The following is a 16,662-nucleotide window of genomic DNA, read 5'->3' as shown; positions in this document are numbered from 1 at the left end:
TGTGTGTCTGGAATGGCACTCAAACAAGGGATCTCCTGTTTACAAGGCAGTTGTGTTAACCACTGTGTCACCTAGACACACTACTTACTGGAATTGCATGGACTACCGCAGCATACTTCTCAGCTGATTCACCTAGTGCCACCTATCTGCAGTCCTCACCCATGTCCTCCATACTCACTACTATGAGATTTCCTCAGGAAGCCAAACATAATTGTGCAACTTCACTTAAGGTGGTGGATTCATTGCCCATCGAGGTAAATCAATTATATGAATGCATGGTGTCTGTTGTTTTGGTCATGAATGATGTAGTCAACAACTGTGGCAAAACTGATAAATATTGTGGTTTTGTATTTTGTGTCAGAACTGGCATAAAACATCCATCTGTATATACGCCTATGTGGTATTACATTTTGTCCTTGTTAGTAAGGAAGCTAATTGCTGGTAATATTAAATATTAAGGTATTCTTCAATTACCACCATGCAGTTTATGACAATAGTTTGAACACATCATCCTGAACATTTGTTGAGTCATGGTGCTCCTCACTCTGCACCACTAGTATGGTAACTTAAATAAAGATGAAGTGCCCTGCATCACTAGTATGGTAATTTAAATAAAGATGAAGACTAATTTCCTCAGCATGCAAGTTGAGTACGATCAAGAGATGGTGCTGTTTAATATACTGGTCTGTTCCCCGAGGTGAACCATTACATTTCTTATAGCTCTTGCTTGCACTTTTTTGAGATTGACTATGTTTACCAGTAACATTATGGACTTTATAACTTTGATGCAACCATTGATTGCTAATTGCATCTTTTCAAAAAACATCAGCAAAAGTATAATGTGGGAAAAGCTAGTATTTAAGCAGTAGTGATACTGCTGAAAAGTACAAAACATGGGAAGCGTTATTTGATTTCTCATGGTGTCTTTCAGTTATTTGATCCACAGAAAGGTAATTTCATTTTTCCTGGATAAATATCCATAACAACATGTTGTCAATTGTTACATAGTTTCTCCTTGGCAGAGTGAAAGCTCACAGAATTCCACATTTATGAGGTTCAGCTGTTAATTTTTGAAAATGTCACTTCTGTTTATAAATAATTGTTATAGCCACCTATTGCAGAATAAAATATCTGTCTGTAATAATATTGCTTAATATTGATAGAAAGAGGCTACTCATCAAAAAGGACAGTACTGAGGAAATATTATGAAGTACCTAGCTTAATAACTCTGATTTATTTCAGGGTCATGACACAACAGCATCATGCACCAGTTTTGCTCTGTGGGCACTTGCCAAGCATGCGGATGTACAGGTAAAGAACATGGTTACCTCTCTCTGATTTGATGATTTAGCACTGATTAGAAGTAAGGTAGTAACAAATATTTGTGATGCACACCATAATTTTGAAACCTGATTATTATTATTTCAGGAAAAGGCTTACAGTGAGATTCGTGAGCTTTTTGGTGATTCAGATCGGCCTGCAACATTTCGAGACTTGCAAGAGATGAAATATTTAGAGAGAGTGATAAAAGAGACATTGAGACTGTATTCAACAGTTCCATTGTATGCTCGTGAACTGGACCAAGAACTAAAAATCAGTGAGTTATTATTACAATTTGATTTATTTAAAAGCATTATTTATGTATACTATTCAACTGCTCCGATGTGTTTCCCCTCTTATTCCTTTAAAAAATTACTGGTAACAACTTCAGAAGTTTGTGATCAAATGTTAACCACTTCTTCCATCTACAATTTCTATTCTCCAGTTCTTAGTTCATTACCATATTAATCCCCCGATGACTTGTGAAACTTGCTGCAGTGAAATAGCTTGTGTACTTCAACAATACATACACTGATCAGCCAGAATATTATGACCACTGGCCTACTACCAAATATAAACCTGTCAAGGCAATAGCTGCATCACCTAGTGAGGAATAACTGCTAGTAAGACATATGCACAGCGCATGTACTATCAGTGAGCATCCTGTCCACGTGTAAAATGGGGAAGGCATGTGATATATTTGAGCTTGATCAAGGGCTGGAGGCTTGGCACAAGCGTTTTGGAAACTGGATGACTTGTTGGGTGTCAAACGAGTGCTCTGGTGAGTGTCTTCAACATGTGGTGAAACCAATGTGACTCCCTTCAGACATCGTCGGGCTGGGTGGCCACCTCTCATTACAGATGTTGGACATTGTGGGCTGTGCAGACTGGTAATACAGGACAGGCAGCAAACTGTGGACGAACTAACATCAGACTTTAATACTGGGCATAGTAAATGAGTGTCTGAATATGCAGTGCAGTGAACATTTATAGCCGTAGGCCTCTGCAGCCGAGGACCCAATCATGCGCCAATGTTAACACCACAACATTGGCAACTACAACTTAAATGGAGACATGACCATCAGCACTGGTCAGTGGCACAGTGGCAGAGTGCTGCATAGTCTGATACCTTCTTCATCATGCTGATGGGCGGGCGCAAATACATTGTCTTCCAGGAGAACACCTCCTTGACATTTGTACTGTGGTACGGTGACAAGCTGGTGGGGACTCCATTATGCCCTGGTAAATATTCACATGGGCATCCATGGATCTAGTGGAGATCGTACAAGGCACCATAAAGGCCAAAGCATATTATACACTGGTTGCAGACCATGTAACCCCTTCATGACGATCATGTTTCCCAACAGCGGTGGCATTTTTCAACAAGATGAGCCATGTCACAAGACAGGAGTGTGATGGAGTGGTTCAATGAATACATTGGTGAGCTCCAGTTGATGTGTGCTCCCCCCCCCTCCCCCCCTAAACTTGCCAGATCTGAACCTGATTGAACACATCTGTGAAGTGACTAAACATGGTGTCAGAGCTCATCACCCCTGCCCCTGCCCCTCCCCCTCCGTGGAATTTATGGGAATTAGGTGACTTGTATGTGCAGATGTGGTGCCAGCTCCCTCCGGTGAACTACCATTGCTTCATTGCTTCTATGCCATGCAAAGCTGCTGCTGTTATCCATGCCAAAGGTGGATGTAGTAGCTATTAGGTAGGTGGTCATAATGTTCTGGCTGATCAGTGTACACCAATAACACTGATGTAATCACTTCAGAAGGATGTTTGTGGATAGGCCAAATTAACTTATTGGTCTTGAAGAGCTGCAGCAGCCTTTTCAGTAATTCCAGTGCCAACAGCCTGGATAATTTACTGATCTGGCCTTTTAACATTAGCCAACATGAAATTACTATTTTTATACTGTGGAAAGATGAAATAAAGGGGAAACTACAGCCATTATGGTTCTCAAGAACTTGTAGCTTTAGTGTATGGTTTAATAATGGGTAAAATATTCCAGATATAAGATTCAAATCTATGTACTGGGACTACTCAGGAGGATGCTGCAGTTAGAAGAAATGCAAATCTGACAGTCTACAGCTAAGAGAGTGAATGATAGATCACATAATTGGGTGGATAGGTAGGATAGAAAAGGGAATAGATAACTTGATATTAGACATAATGGGAATTAGTGAAGCATGATGGTGGAATGAAAGAGATTTCTAGTTAAGTGAATACAGATTTATCAAACCAAAATCAATTGCTGGGGATATGGAACTAGGAAAGAGGGTAAAGTACCATGAACAGCACAATGAACTTATTATCATAGCCAAGACCGACACAAAACAAGACACAAAACTAAGACATACACAGGATCATAAATGATAGACGAATTAGCTCCTGAAGATGATGAAGAGATTGAGAAAATGTATGCTGAAATAAAATAAATCTTTTGGTACAGGGAGATGAAAATTTGGTGTTAAGGGGGGATCAGAATTTGATAGCAGGAAAAGGAAAAATAGTTAATGAACATGGCATGGAGGAACAGAATGAAAGGGGAAACACCTGGTAGAATTTTGCACAGAGCTCAATTTAATCATTATCTATGATTAGCTTAAGAATAATGAACAAATATTTTAACTATGATAAGTATATGGAGACATTGGAAGGTTTCAGATAGGTTGTACAATGGTAAAACATATTTAGAAACCTGATTTTAAACTAAAAACATGTGGACTATCAGCATAATCTATTATTTATGCTGTGCAGATTAAAACTGAAGAAACTGGAGACAGATAGGAAATTAAGTATTGGGTTGGTGAATAAGTTCATTGTGTTTTTCCATATGTTTAGTAAATACAACAGATACACATAACAGAGACATCACTCATGAATGATATATTCTCCTTCACTATGACAATAGTCTGCCAGCACTGGGGTAGCTTTTTGATTCTGTGACTGTAAAATCTTTCTATTTTGAGACAAAGATCTCACCAAGCCAAGTTCGGAGGGCATTTTCATCCAGAAAGGAAGTTCCTTGAATGTTGTTCGACTGAGAACAGAAAAGATGAAAATCTGAGGCCACAAGATAAGGTGAATAATTTGGATGTGGAATGACTTCCCTACAAAACTCCTGTATATAGTGTGTTTTGTCAGTCTAGCAGAATGCAAGCAGTCATTATCGTTGAGTAGCATCACTTCATGCAGTCTTCTTGGATGTAGTCCTTGGATGTCATCTGCAAGAGGTCTCATCTGTTGACAATAAATGTCAGCAGTAATGGTTACACCTTGGGGAAGCAATTGTTAGTACACCAAAACATTGCTGTCCCACCAGATGCATCAAATCATCTTTTGTGGATGCACTCAGGTCTTTGTAAGAGGAGTTGTTGCATTCTTTGGGCTCAACCATTTCTTTCTTTTCCCTATGTTAGCATGAAGAGACAATTTTTCATTAGCAGTAGTGATACTGATTAGTAATGGTTGGTGTTTTGTACAAGCCGATTGATGATGAGCAATACAAGCCGATTGATGATAAGCAAGCAGAGATTCACACATGGCCATCCACTGGTTTTTGTGATTTTGGCTTAGAGCATGTGGTACCCATGCACTTGATTTTTGAGCCTTCTCCATGGCATGCAAACATCACATAGTGGTGGAATGATCACAGTTTGTCACATTTGCCAGTTCTTGAATACAGTGATATGGACCATTGTGGATTGATGCGTTTAAATGGTCATTATCAAACCCCAAAAGTCTTCCTGCAAGTGGAAAATCACTGATGTCAGTATGATTCTCCTTAAAACAAGAAAGCCATTTTCTAGCTTTTTCTGTGCAATGGCATTATCTGGATACACAGTACAAATGTTTTGGCTGCCTCCATTGCTGTCACCCATCTGTCAAACTGATACAGAAGAATGTGTCATAAATATACTAGTTTCTCCAGTTGGCACTTCATTTTCTAGCGTCCACAAGCAATTTAAAGTTAGGGAGTCGATATTACCTAGCTTGAAATGACAAAATGACAATATGTAAACTTAAACAGCTACATTAAACTAAAATAAAAAATGACAATCAATAAAAAACCAAAAGCAAGCTGAATACCATCATGCAAAACAAAAATGCTATGAACTTACACACCAGCCTGATAGATGGCACCTGGGTACATTGAAAGAGCCAGAAGATGTTGAGAGTTTGAAGGGAGTGTTATGCAATTATTTACTGGAACAAGAGGAAGCAGTAGATCAGAAGACAATTTGGTAGCTTTGAGACATGAAATAGAGAAGGCAGCAGAGGAACAATTAGGCAAAAGAGATGGCTCACTAGGAATACTTGTATAACACAAAAACTGAAATATAATCAAGGAATGAGAATCTGTAAAATGCAATATGGAAATAGATCTCTAAAAATGATATTAATAGATGATGCATAGTGGCAAATTAAAACAAGGGACTGAGTGTAGATGAAATTGCCTCAGAATTATTAATGTCCATGGGAGATCTAGCCATGGCAAAACTATTCCACCTGTTATGCAGGATATATAAGACAGGAGAAATAATGTCAGACTTAAAGAATAATGTGTTGATTGCAACACCATAGAAGGCAGTGCTGAATATTGCTGAACAGTCAATTTAATATCTCATGGTTGCCAAATAATAACATAAATTGGCTATAGAAGGATGGAACAACTAGTACAAGCCAACCTGGAGAAGGATTGATATAGATTCTGGAGAAATGTAGGAACATATGAGACAATACTGCCCCCATGATTCATCTTAGAAAAGTAGGTGAGGAAAAGCACAGGTAGCAAGACGTTTCTGTAGCTTGTAAACAAAATAGTACTGTAGTTATAAGAGTCATACAATGAAAGGGAGGCAATAATTGAGAAGGGAGTTGGACAGAGTTGTTGCCTATCCCTCATGTTCTTCATTATGTACATAGAGTTAGCAGTATAGAAAACTGGGGAGAAATTTAGAAAGAGAATTCAAGTTCAAGAACACAAAATAAAATATTTAAGGTTTCCAGGTTACGTGGTGACATGGTGACTGTCAGACATCACAAAGGATTTAATGGAGTGGATATTGTCGTGAGAAGAGGCTGAAAATAATATCAACAAAAGTAAAATATGGGTTAGTGAGTGTAGTTGTAATAAATCATCTGATGAGAGAATTAGGCACTGGTAGTGGATGTTTTGCTATGTAGGTAGCAAAACAACTTATGATGGCAGAAGAAGAGAGTAAACATCTTTGAGAAGAGAAGTATGTTAAGATCAAATATGAATTTAAGTTGTAGGAAGCCTTTTCTGAAAGTATTTGTCTTAAGTAGACTCTACACCAGTAGCCTTATTTGGAAGTGAAGTGTGAATGAACAACAGTACTTAGAATAAGACTGTAGTAGCTTTTGAAATGTGATGTTACAGAAGGATAATGAAGATTAAGTGGGTAGAAATAATAATGAATGAAGAGGTACTGAAATGAGTCACTGACAAAAGATCTGTATTGTATAACTTGATTAAAAGTATGTATAGATTTATAGGACACCCCAGAAGGCATCAAAGTATAGTTAATCTGATAATGGAGGGAAATGTGGGGAGCAAAAGTTGTTGAGGGACGCAAGGCTCAACTACAGTAAGTAGATACATATCGATGTTTGCTGCAGTAGGTGTGCAGAGATTGAGGCTTTCACAGGAGATACTGGTGTGGATAGTTCCATCAAACCAGTTCATCTACTGTAAGATGCATGTGGATGGAGAAGAAGAAAAAAATAAAAAAAATTATGAATTTATTTGTCAACTAAACATCATTCATAACATGAAAGCAAGAAGTCTTTGATGGGCATGTGACTTTCATTATTGTAAAAAGCAGTGCCACTGCAAAAAACAGAAACCACACAGTCTTAGCAGACCCAGAACATGATCATATGGACAAAATTAAATGCTCAAGACAGTTGTGTCATGAATCAAAGTGGATGCAAACAGCTCAAGAGTACAATCACTGCAGGCAGATTCTTAGGTCGGTACATGTTGTTCTAGATTAATAAACACCAGATAGGCATGTAAGTATCACTACTTGTAACACAGCCAAAATAAATACTCGAAAACCAACATGTCAAATTAAAGCTTTAGGTGGATAAATAATGTCTAATTAGTTTGAAATGTTATGTATCCAAACTGGTGCAAGTAATGTGAATAACAATGGGTAAAAAATTTCTTTCACAGAAACATGTCATTTTGGTTTTCAGATTTTAACAGTAAGCTTACATTGATGAAAAAATAAGTATATTTATCTGTCTTGGTTTTGAACTACCTCCTGGTAATGGACATGAGTTGACTGAAGAAACATGTATTTGCAGAGGTGGAAATAATTGCTTTGTAAGGACTGGTTTTCGCCAATATATTTTGATTACTATATGTCATTTGCAGATCAGAAATAATGGCAAAAAATTATTAAGTTAGGAGCTTAATGTACCGATACCATTATTTCATTTGTATTTAGAATGATGGAAGTAAAATACAATGAAAGGTAATGATATCTGTAGGCTTATCTTCATATTGCACTCCCTCTCAGTTAGAATTGTGTGATGGAAGGAATTATTTTTCATCAAATGGGCATTTGAGGCTCTTGTCTAAATATTAGAAGTACAGAAACTCAAAGTTTACTACCAACCAGAGACAATAAATTCATAGGTTCAAAATTTAGAGAAAGATTGGAGATACATAAAGCAGTTAAACTATTTACTAGGTAACAGACTACAATAGTTAACCAAACACAATTACTCATGGTCCCTATGGAACTTTACCTAGGGGTAGTCGTATATTCCTAGATACATCATTTAAAGGTGGTTCTTGGAGCTTTGTACATATGCTTTCTTGGGATAATTTGCACCAATCTTCAGGTGTCTGCATTTCCTGTTTCTTCCACATCTCTGTGACACTCTCCTATGGGTAAGACAAACCTATGGCCATTTGTGGTGCCCTTTTCTGCATATGATCAGTATCCCCTGAGCCAGATATTTGTATTTACATTTCTGAACATTTAAAGCAACCAATCCATGCAGAACTTTTATATCTTATTGAGATCTGACAGAATACTTGTGCTGCTGTTTTCAGACAATACTTCATTATAGATAACTGCATCATGTGTAAAAACTCTGAGATTGTTAGTAATATTGTCTTCTTGATAATTAATGTTTGACAGTTATGGCAACAATTCAACACGCTTCCCTGGTGCTTGCTTGAAGTTACTTCTACATCTGTTGATGACCCTACATCCATGATAACGTGCTGCAACCTCTCTACCAAGAAATCCTCAGTCCTCGATCCAGTCGCAAAGTTTGGTTCATAACCCACATGACCGCACTCCTGATAATAAACATACTAGTAGGTGTAGTATTAGGTCCAGTGCTTTCTGGAAATCAGGAAACACTACATCTACCAGACTGCCTTGATCCATGGCTTTCAGGAAATCATCCGAGAAATATGTGAGTTGGGTTTCACATGATCAATGTACCTGCATATAATTGTCAGTCCCCAGGGTAACAGCCTCTTATAAATAATGGACACATGTCCCATTAAGGGGACCCTACAGTTCTCAACCCCATGGTACGAGTCTAGGAAGTTGCAGTCTAGCTTGTCTCAGAACCTGGTTCAGTCCTTTCGTTTGAATCAGAACCATGGGCCAGGATCAGCTCTGGGGACAATGCTCAAATTGTGAACTTCACTGAAACTCCATTAGCAAGGCTGGTCTTCTCAACATTCTCTGCCAGATGCCGAAATGATCCCAGTGTGATCACAGAGACCAGACAGCAGGCATCATTTGCTCCAGTGTGCACCTCAATCTGAAGTTCGTTGTACCATGTTACCTCAATGACTGTTCAAATAACCTCTTCAACATGTTGAATGAGGCCCCCAGACATACACACTAAGTGCACCTTGGGTTCCTTCCCATAGATTGCTGCCATTTCCCTAAGAGGTACCATTATTCGCCATACATTTGAAATGCCGAAGATTAATAGACCCTGCCTTTTTGCATTTTCCTCCTCTTGATACGTCTGGTTTCCCATCAGGTGAAATAAGTCTTAGTAGCTCAGTTTCAGTAAAAGACAGCACACCAATTTTGTTGCGTTCTCTCTGATTCCTATCTTCTCTGTGCAGGGCCCCTAGCCCTACCACTGACACGCCATTCATGCTCAAGTGGACGAGAGTGACAGATCCTGTAGCTCCTGTAGAGGAGATAGCATCCAAAGGAGATGATAGCACTTCTGGCACCTTCACTATTACGGGACCATATGCATTTAGTTGCATTTTACTAGAGAGCATGTGTGATGTGTGATATAATGCTGAGGAATGTTCTACCTGCATTAGCACTCTGCTGTTTTATCTCCTGCTTTAAGTTGCGCTTGTTAAACGACATGATAAGATACTTCATGTTTTCTGCCTTAGCCCATCTCAGGTCCCCTGCTTACAATGGAGTTCTCTACACAGATCCTCTGCATTACTTTCGTCTTCTGGGCATTGATGTTCAGGCTAGCTCTGGTTGGTTTCTACATTAGGTCCCTCACTGTCTCCATTGTCTTGGGTTACGACAGTGCTTGGACTGTGGTGTCATTGGGACTCCATTGCTGACGAGGGAACGTCCCCATCGCACCCCCCTCAGATTTAGTTATAATTTGGCACAGTGGATAGGCCTTGAGAAACTGAACACAGATCAATCGAGAAAACAGGAAGAAGTTGTGTAGAACTATGAAAAAATATGCGAAATGTACAAACTGAGTAGTCCGTATGGAACATAGGCAACACCAAGGAACCCATTAAATGCGGAGCGCCGTGGTCCCGTGGTTGGCGTGAGCGGCTACGGAATGAAAGGTCACTGGATCAATCCTCCCTCGAGTGAAAATTTTAATTTTTTATTTTCAGATAATTATCAAAGTTCATGCACTCAAACATGATCAAATTCGCTCTCCAAAATTCTAGGACATGTTCAGATTTACTTGGACACATGCAGGATTTGACGGTCTACACACGGAAAAATTTGAAAACGTTAAAAAAGTATGTTTTGACAGAGCACAGGGAAAACTGTGCGACTGTGAAACTGTTGAATTCATTTGTTGCAGTTTATGTGACAAACTCTTATGTCTTCATCACTTTTTTGGGAGTGATTATCACATCGACAAGAAAACATAAATCGGGCAAGGTAGAAGAATCTTTTTACCCATTCGCCAAGTGTACATGTTAGATGGGTCGACAACATATTCCTGTCAGGTGACGCACATGCCGTCACCAGTGTCGTATAGAATATATCAGACGTGTTTTCCTGTGGAGGAATCGGTTGACCTATGACCTTGCGAGCAAATGTTTTCGGTGCCCATTGGAGAGGCACGTCCTTTCGTCTACTAATCGCACGGTTTTGCGGTGCGGTCGCAAAACACATACACTAAACTTATTACAGTGAACAGAGACGTCAATGAACGAACGGACGGATCATAACTTTGCGAAAATAAAGAAAGTAAACTTTTCACTCGATGGAAGGCTTGAACCAGGGACCTCTCATTCGGGAGCTGCTCACGCTAACCACGGGACCACGGCGCTCCTGAGCTCACATTATCCTTGATGTTGCCTATCTTGCGCATGGACTACTCAGTTCGTATATTTTGCTTATTTTTTTCACAGTTCCACATAACTTCTTCCTGTTTTCTCGATTGATCTGCGTTCAGTTTTTCAAGGCCTATCCACTGTGTCAACTTATAACTAAATCTGATGGGGTGCGATGGGGAGGTTCCCTTGTGAGCATTATATTAATCAGTATGGGTGAGATGGCATTACCTTGTTGCAAGCCTGTGTTGTGTTAAACTCCGTGAATATTTCTGCCTGGTGTTTCTACCTTAGCTCTTGCCTCTGCTGTGCATGCTTTTATCATACCCATTAATTTCCTTGGTATACCATATTCCATCAGGATGTTGTACAGGCACGATGTAGAAGGTGTTATAAAAACTAATATTTAGTAAAAATACAGATAACATGATGTACGTTAGGGGAGTAAAGCAATATTGAACAGTTATTCCAATAACCAAATGTTGCGCAACACTGTTACTATGAAAGTACCAATGTTATTACTGTATAGAGCTGACTACCACCATTTTGTTGGGCATCCTTTGACTTGTTTGGATAGTTTGTAAGTACTCATAAGTTTCAACCATCATACAATATGCTCGTTTGGAAAAAAATTTCATTCACAAAAATATTTCCACAAGTACCTACCAAGAAACTTCACATTTTCTATATGTTTTAAAACTTACTGTATCATTTATAGACGCGTGTGTTCCAAAAGACATTATCATAAATGTCTGTGAAATTAATCTACTCCTTAGTGGGATTGCGTTTCGAGAAATGCTTGCAATACCAGTAATATAGATGTCTTAAATAAATTTCGAAAACAAATAAAAGAAACTTGAATTTTTTTCTTTGTTGCAGGAAATAAACTTGTACCAGTTGGAACTACTCTAGTCATCAGTACTTTCCACATGAACAGGAACCCAGAGCACTTTCCAAATCCGGAAACTTTTGATCCAGACCGTTTCCTGCCGGAAAGAATGCGGGGCAGGCATCCTTACTGCTTTGTTCCATTCAGTGCAGGACTGAGGAACTGTGTTGGTAAGACTTCACAAATTATAGTACATCTGAATCTTATCATGATGTGCGATGAAAATAGGAATGGTCTTGTTTCTATCTACCATTTTCCGTTTGTCGCTGCATCAGCTGAAATATTCAATGAGAGGGAAGAAAGGGAGCTTGGGGCCCCACATATGCGTAGAGAAAAATCTTTGCCAACTCCATTCATATCCTGCTTCGCAAAAAAAAAATAAACGTGTTAATCTGAAAAAAACCAGAACATGTAATAGATACTGACTAGTAGCAAGTATGCCCAGAACTATTTGTCACGAAACTTGAAGCCTATTTCATCATTCATTTAATGAGTCTGACTTCAGTAAGGGAATTAATAAGACTTCAGTAAGGGAATTAATAAGTGCAGCTTCTCCCTACATACACATATAAACGAAACGCTGGGCAACAGGAAAATTGTTATAAGAAAAATGAAGCATAAGATCTTGCTCTAAGAGAAATGTAGATTTAAGGAGCCCCTGCTGGCTAGGATATGCTCAAATGTCAATTACAGATCAGTTTAAAACCATTGCAGCTTCGAAGGAGGGTAACGGTTATAAAGATGGAGCTGCTTCAGTTTGGGTGGTATAGTCATTTGGAATGGAATTTTTTGTGAAGAGGTTCCTACATTGATCCATAATAGTGTCAACTGTGAAGAAGATTGTTTACTTTGCAAAGGAAATCGTATTTGTGAAATAACTTACCATTAGTAGAACAGCAAAGTTTATTGCCAAGATCCTTTTTGTTACATAATTTAGACATTATCTGCTGAACCTCTCCCATGAACAGCCAGCTGGTGTGGCCGAGTGGTTCTAGGCGCTACAGTCTGGAACCGCGCGACCGCTACGGTCGCAGGTTCGAATCCTGCCTCGGGCATAGGTGTGTGTGATGTCCTTAGGTTAGTTAGGTTTAAGTAGTTCTAAGTTGTAGGGGACTGATGACCTCAGAAGTTAAGTCTCATTGTGCTGAGAGCCATTTGAACCATTTCTTCCATGAATATGGGAAATATTCAGACCTGCAGTTTAGTATATGTAACTGTTCTGGTAGAAAGGAAGTAAGAGCACGTTTTAATGTACCGTTGACGACGAAGTAGTCAGAGACAGAACTCAAGATCGGAACTATAAGGATGGGTGCAAAAGCGACTGTGAATTTTGTTTTATGAATAATAGGCCTTGGTCCAAAATATATTTCTGTGTCTAACGTTTTTGTCTTCTAATCATGGGGACATCATCAGTGGCTATGAAGTCTCAGATAGCAGTTTTGAGCTTGAAAAAGCTCAGCTATCGAATGTAAGGAGTCAGAGATCGTATCAATGGAAGACCAAGTTGTCAAGTTGTTCAAAACAACGAGAAAGGTGCGTGAATTTGAACACTGCATAGGACTTATGCCTGCCGCATGCCACAGCAGAAACATGTAAAATCCCTTGCACATGTGGTCAAGAGCATACACAAACTACCAAAAGAACCATTAATAGCCAGCTTAAGAAACACAAAAGCAATTGTCCTCTGCGAAACATGTATAAATCATCAGTAGCAGATAATACACAGGGACCAGGAAAGCACCAAATTTGTTTCTCCAGTACTACGAATTTATCATGAGCTAGCCATTACTACCCTAGGATGTACAATCGTTGACACAAAACCTGACCGGTGGCAACAGAGTATAGGTCCGCGCCGAATGGGACATATAACAGGATCTCTCTGATGATACTCCAAGTCCGGCTACCAGCACAAACTGGCAGTTGCGGCGGTTCCTGGAGGAAGTCCTGTGTTCTTTGCAGCTGTTATGCTGCATTGATGCCCGTGGTCTAGCGGTAAAAGGCGTGTCGTCTGACTACAATATCTCACGGCCTAAGCCGCTTGTTGCCTCATTTTTATAGCGCCTTTAGTCTAAATGCTGAAGTCCAGAGTGCAATGATAGCACAGCTACTATTTATTCCATTTTGTCACACTGGTAACAAAATTTCTATTCAATAATGTTTTTAGGAAAGATTTCTTGGCAGGCAGTCTGCCTTTTAATGTCAAATGCGCCAGACGTCTCTGGCGCTCTTTTACTGGCAACCAGCAGCAAATGCCGCAGCGCCGCTGTGCTCCCTCATCCTTTCTCGATAGCGTCAGCTACAGCTCATCGTTTTGGATAGTATAAAATGGTTTATTGGCGTTGAGTAATGCCCTACAAAAAATGTCTACAATTTGCATTTCGCGCTCGACAGCAACGGAGACAGATGAAACTTTTTAGTGTGATGGGTATTGTATTACACTAATCTGAAAGTCACGAGTATGATTCAAATTAATTTTATAGTTTGTGGTCCAATCAGAATGTTCAAATGTGTGTGAAATGGTTCAGATGGCTCTGAGCACTATGCGACTTAACTTCTGAGGTCATTAGTCGCCTAGAACTTAGAACTAATTAAACCTAACTAACCTAAGGACATCACACACATCCATACTCGAGGCAGGATTCGAACCTGCTCGGCTCCAGACTGTAGCGCCTAGAACCGCACGGCCACTCCGGCCGGCGTGTGTGAAATCTTATGGGACTTAACTGCTAAGGTCGTCAGTCATCAAGCTTACACACTACTTAACGTAAATCATCCTAAGGACAAACACACACAGCCGGCCGCGGTGGCCGTGCGGTTCTAGGCGCTCCAGTCCGGAGCCGCGCTGCTGCTACGGTCGCTGGTTCGAATCCTGCCTCGGGCATGGGTGTGTGTGATGTCCTTAGGTTCGTTAGGTTTAAGTAGTTCTAAGTTCTAGGGGACTGATGACCACAGCAGTTGAGTCCCATAGTGCTCAGAGCCATTTGAACTATTTTGAACAAACACACACACCCATGCCAGAGGGAGGACTCGAACCTCCGCCGGGACCAGCCGCACAGCCCATGACTGCAGCTCCAGAGACCGCTCGGCTAATCCCTCGCGGCCAATCAGAATGCCTCACTACATTGTTTAATAATGTTATTAATGCTTTATATCTTGTTTCTTTTCTCTTTAGAAGCGATCATTTGTGCAGTTTTTTCACCAGGAATTCGCATCTTTTCGTCACACTTTAGTGAGGAACTGTAGTGTGTTGAGTTTTACTCTTGCTGTTTGATTTCCTTTGGCAATTGTATGTGATAAACTATCTGAATACGTTGCAGTGCTTGCTCTGTAGTAATGCAAGCACATTGGACACTTTGAGTTCCGTGCACAGATTCATGGAAAACTTAATGCTGAATGAAGCGATATCAGAAGCACTAAATCATATTTCAGCCAACAAATCTGCCCATTTTTGGAGTTACTCAGAGTGGAAGGAAGTTGCTAACGCCAATATCGGCAAACACCTACAGAAGTGCCTAATCGCTATCACACTGATTTCACACTGAAAAAGTATATTCACTTCGTAATTATTCCCATTTTGATGAAAAAAACTCAAATTCGTATCATTGACTGTTGAGTAAAACCTCTTCAGAGAAGTTTGTGTAGTGAAGCAGCCTGGCATTCTCAAAGCAGACATCTGAAACCACTAACACAGCTTACTGAGTCTAGGCTTGTAACAAGACTTAATATGTAAAGGTTTTCATCATATGTTATTAAAGAATTTCTTGTAGCAATTTGCAGCTCCATTAAATAAACAGAAAATATGAATCCAAAGTGCACTGGTGAGCACCGTGATTAGAACTTGATGACTCACACCACCCTTCCGTAGTAAGACGTGCGGAACTGTTGATCTAACGAGATGTTGGTGGGAGCAAGTCTCTCTAATAGCACTATTGGTTGCTACTTAATTACGCTACATTAAAAATAATAACAGTTATTACTACTGGTTGCTGCTTCCTTATGCAATAACAGTTATTACTAATGTGAACTATGGCAATCCGTGGAGCCCACAAATTAAATTTTCTGGCTCAGTGTCATAAATTACATGAGTATTATGCACCATGAGCCATGAAAGCTGAAAGGGAATGCCACGTGAATATAGCCGAACAGTTCAGGACAACATGCAGAAGTAAATCTGTGCTAGGGGCAGCTGTGCAGCGAAATGTTAGACGTGCTCATTTTACAAAGGGCGTTCAAAAAGTTTTGCACAGTCGTTTCTAACTTTTTTTATTTTTTGCTGGAGGAGAGTGAAATTTTTTGTGAACATACTAGGAACATTTAGCTATACATTGAGCCTACTCGATGTAGCCTCCATCAGCTGTGATGTATCTGGCCCAACGTTCTTTCCGTGATGTAAATGCACTTTCGTAAAATTCTAGGGATTGACTTTTACACCATCGCTTGACACATAGAAAGTAAGATCATTCTCACTATCAACTGTTTTACCGCGCAGGTGGGCCTTCAGACGAACAAAGAGGTAAAAATCAGACGGAGCTAGGTCCGGACTGTAGGGAATATGAGGAACAATTTTGCAACCCATTTTCCTGATTTTCTCGTGGGTCATAAGGGCTGTATGGGGTTTGGCATCGTCATGGAGTAGTCTGATGAACTGACCCTGAAGCTGTGGGCTGTGGGTCTTGGCACGTCGCAGCTTGTCCAACGACAAACAGTAACGGTTACGGTTAATTGTGGAGCCAGGTTCCAAAAAGTCAATGAAAATGACATCACACTGATCCCTGAAGAAGGCGGCCATCACCTTTCGGCCTGCTGTTCGTGAAAGTCTTGGTTTCTTCTTCCGAGGGGAACCCAGATGTTGCCACTCCATGGACTG

The 16,662-nt window shown here is 39.9% G+C and overlaps 1 protein-coding gene across 1 annotated transcript in view; it reads left to right on the top strand.

Annotated features, from left to right (window-relative positions):
- Positions 1-16,662, top strand: part of LOC124555720 (cytochrome P450 4C1-like) — a 258,545-nt gene that overhangs the window by 227,428 nt on the left and 14,455 nt on the right. Inside the window, exons 11-13 of the mRNA XM_047129727.1 lie at positions 1,243-1,311; positions 1,429-1,597; positions 11,786-11,965. Coding sequence (XP_046985683.1) covers positions 1,243-1,311; positions 1,429-1,597; positions 11,786-11,965 — 418 coding nt within the window. The remainder of the gene's footprint in view (positions 1-1,242; positions 1,312-1,428; positions 1,598-11,785; positions 11,966-16,662) is intronic.

Source organism: Schistocerca americana, chromosome X, assembly GCF_021461395.2.
Source record: "Schistocerca americana isolate TAMUIC-IGC-003095 chromosome X, iqSchAmer2.1, whole genome shotgun sequence".
Lineage (NCBI taxonomy): Eukaryota > Metazoa > Arthropoda > Insecta > Orthoptera > Acrididae > Schistocerca > Schistocerca americana.
Note: the sequence above shows the minus strand (reverse complement) of the source record. Positions and strands in the feature narration are given on the sequence as shown.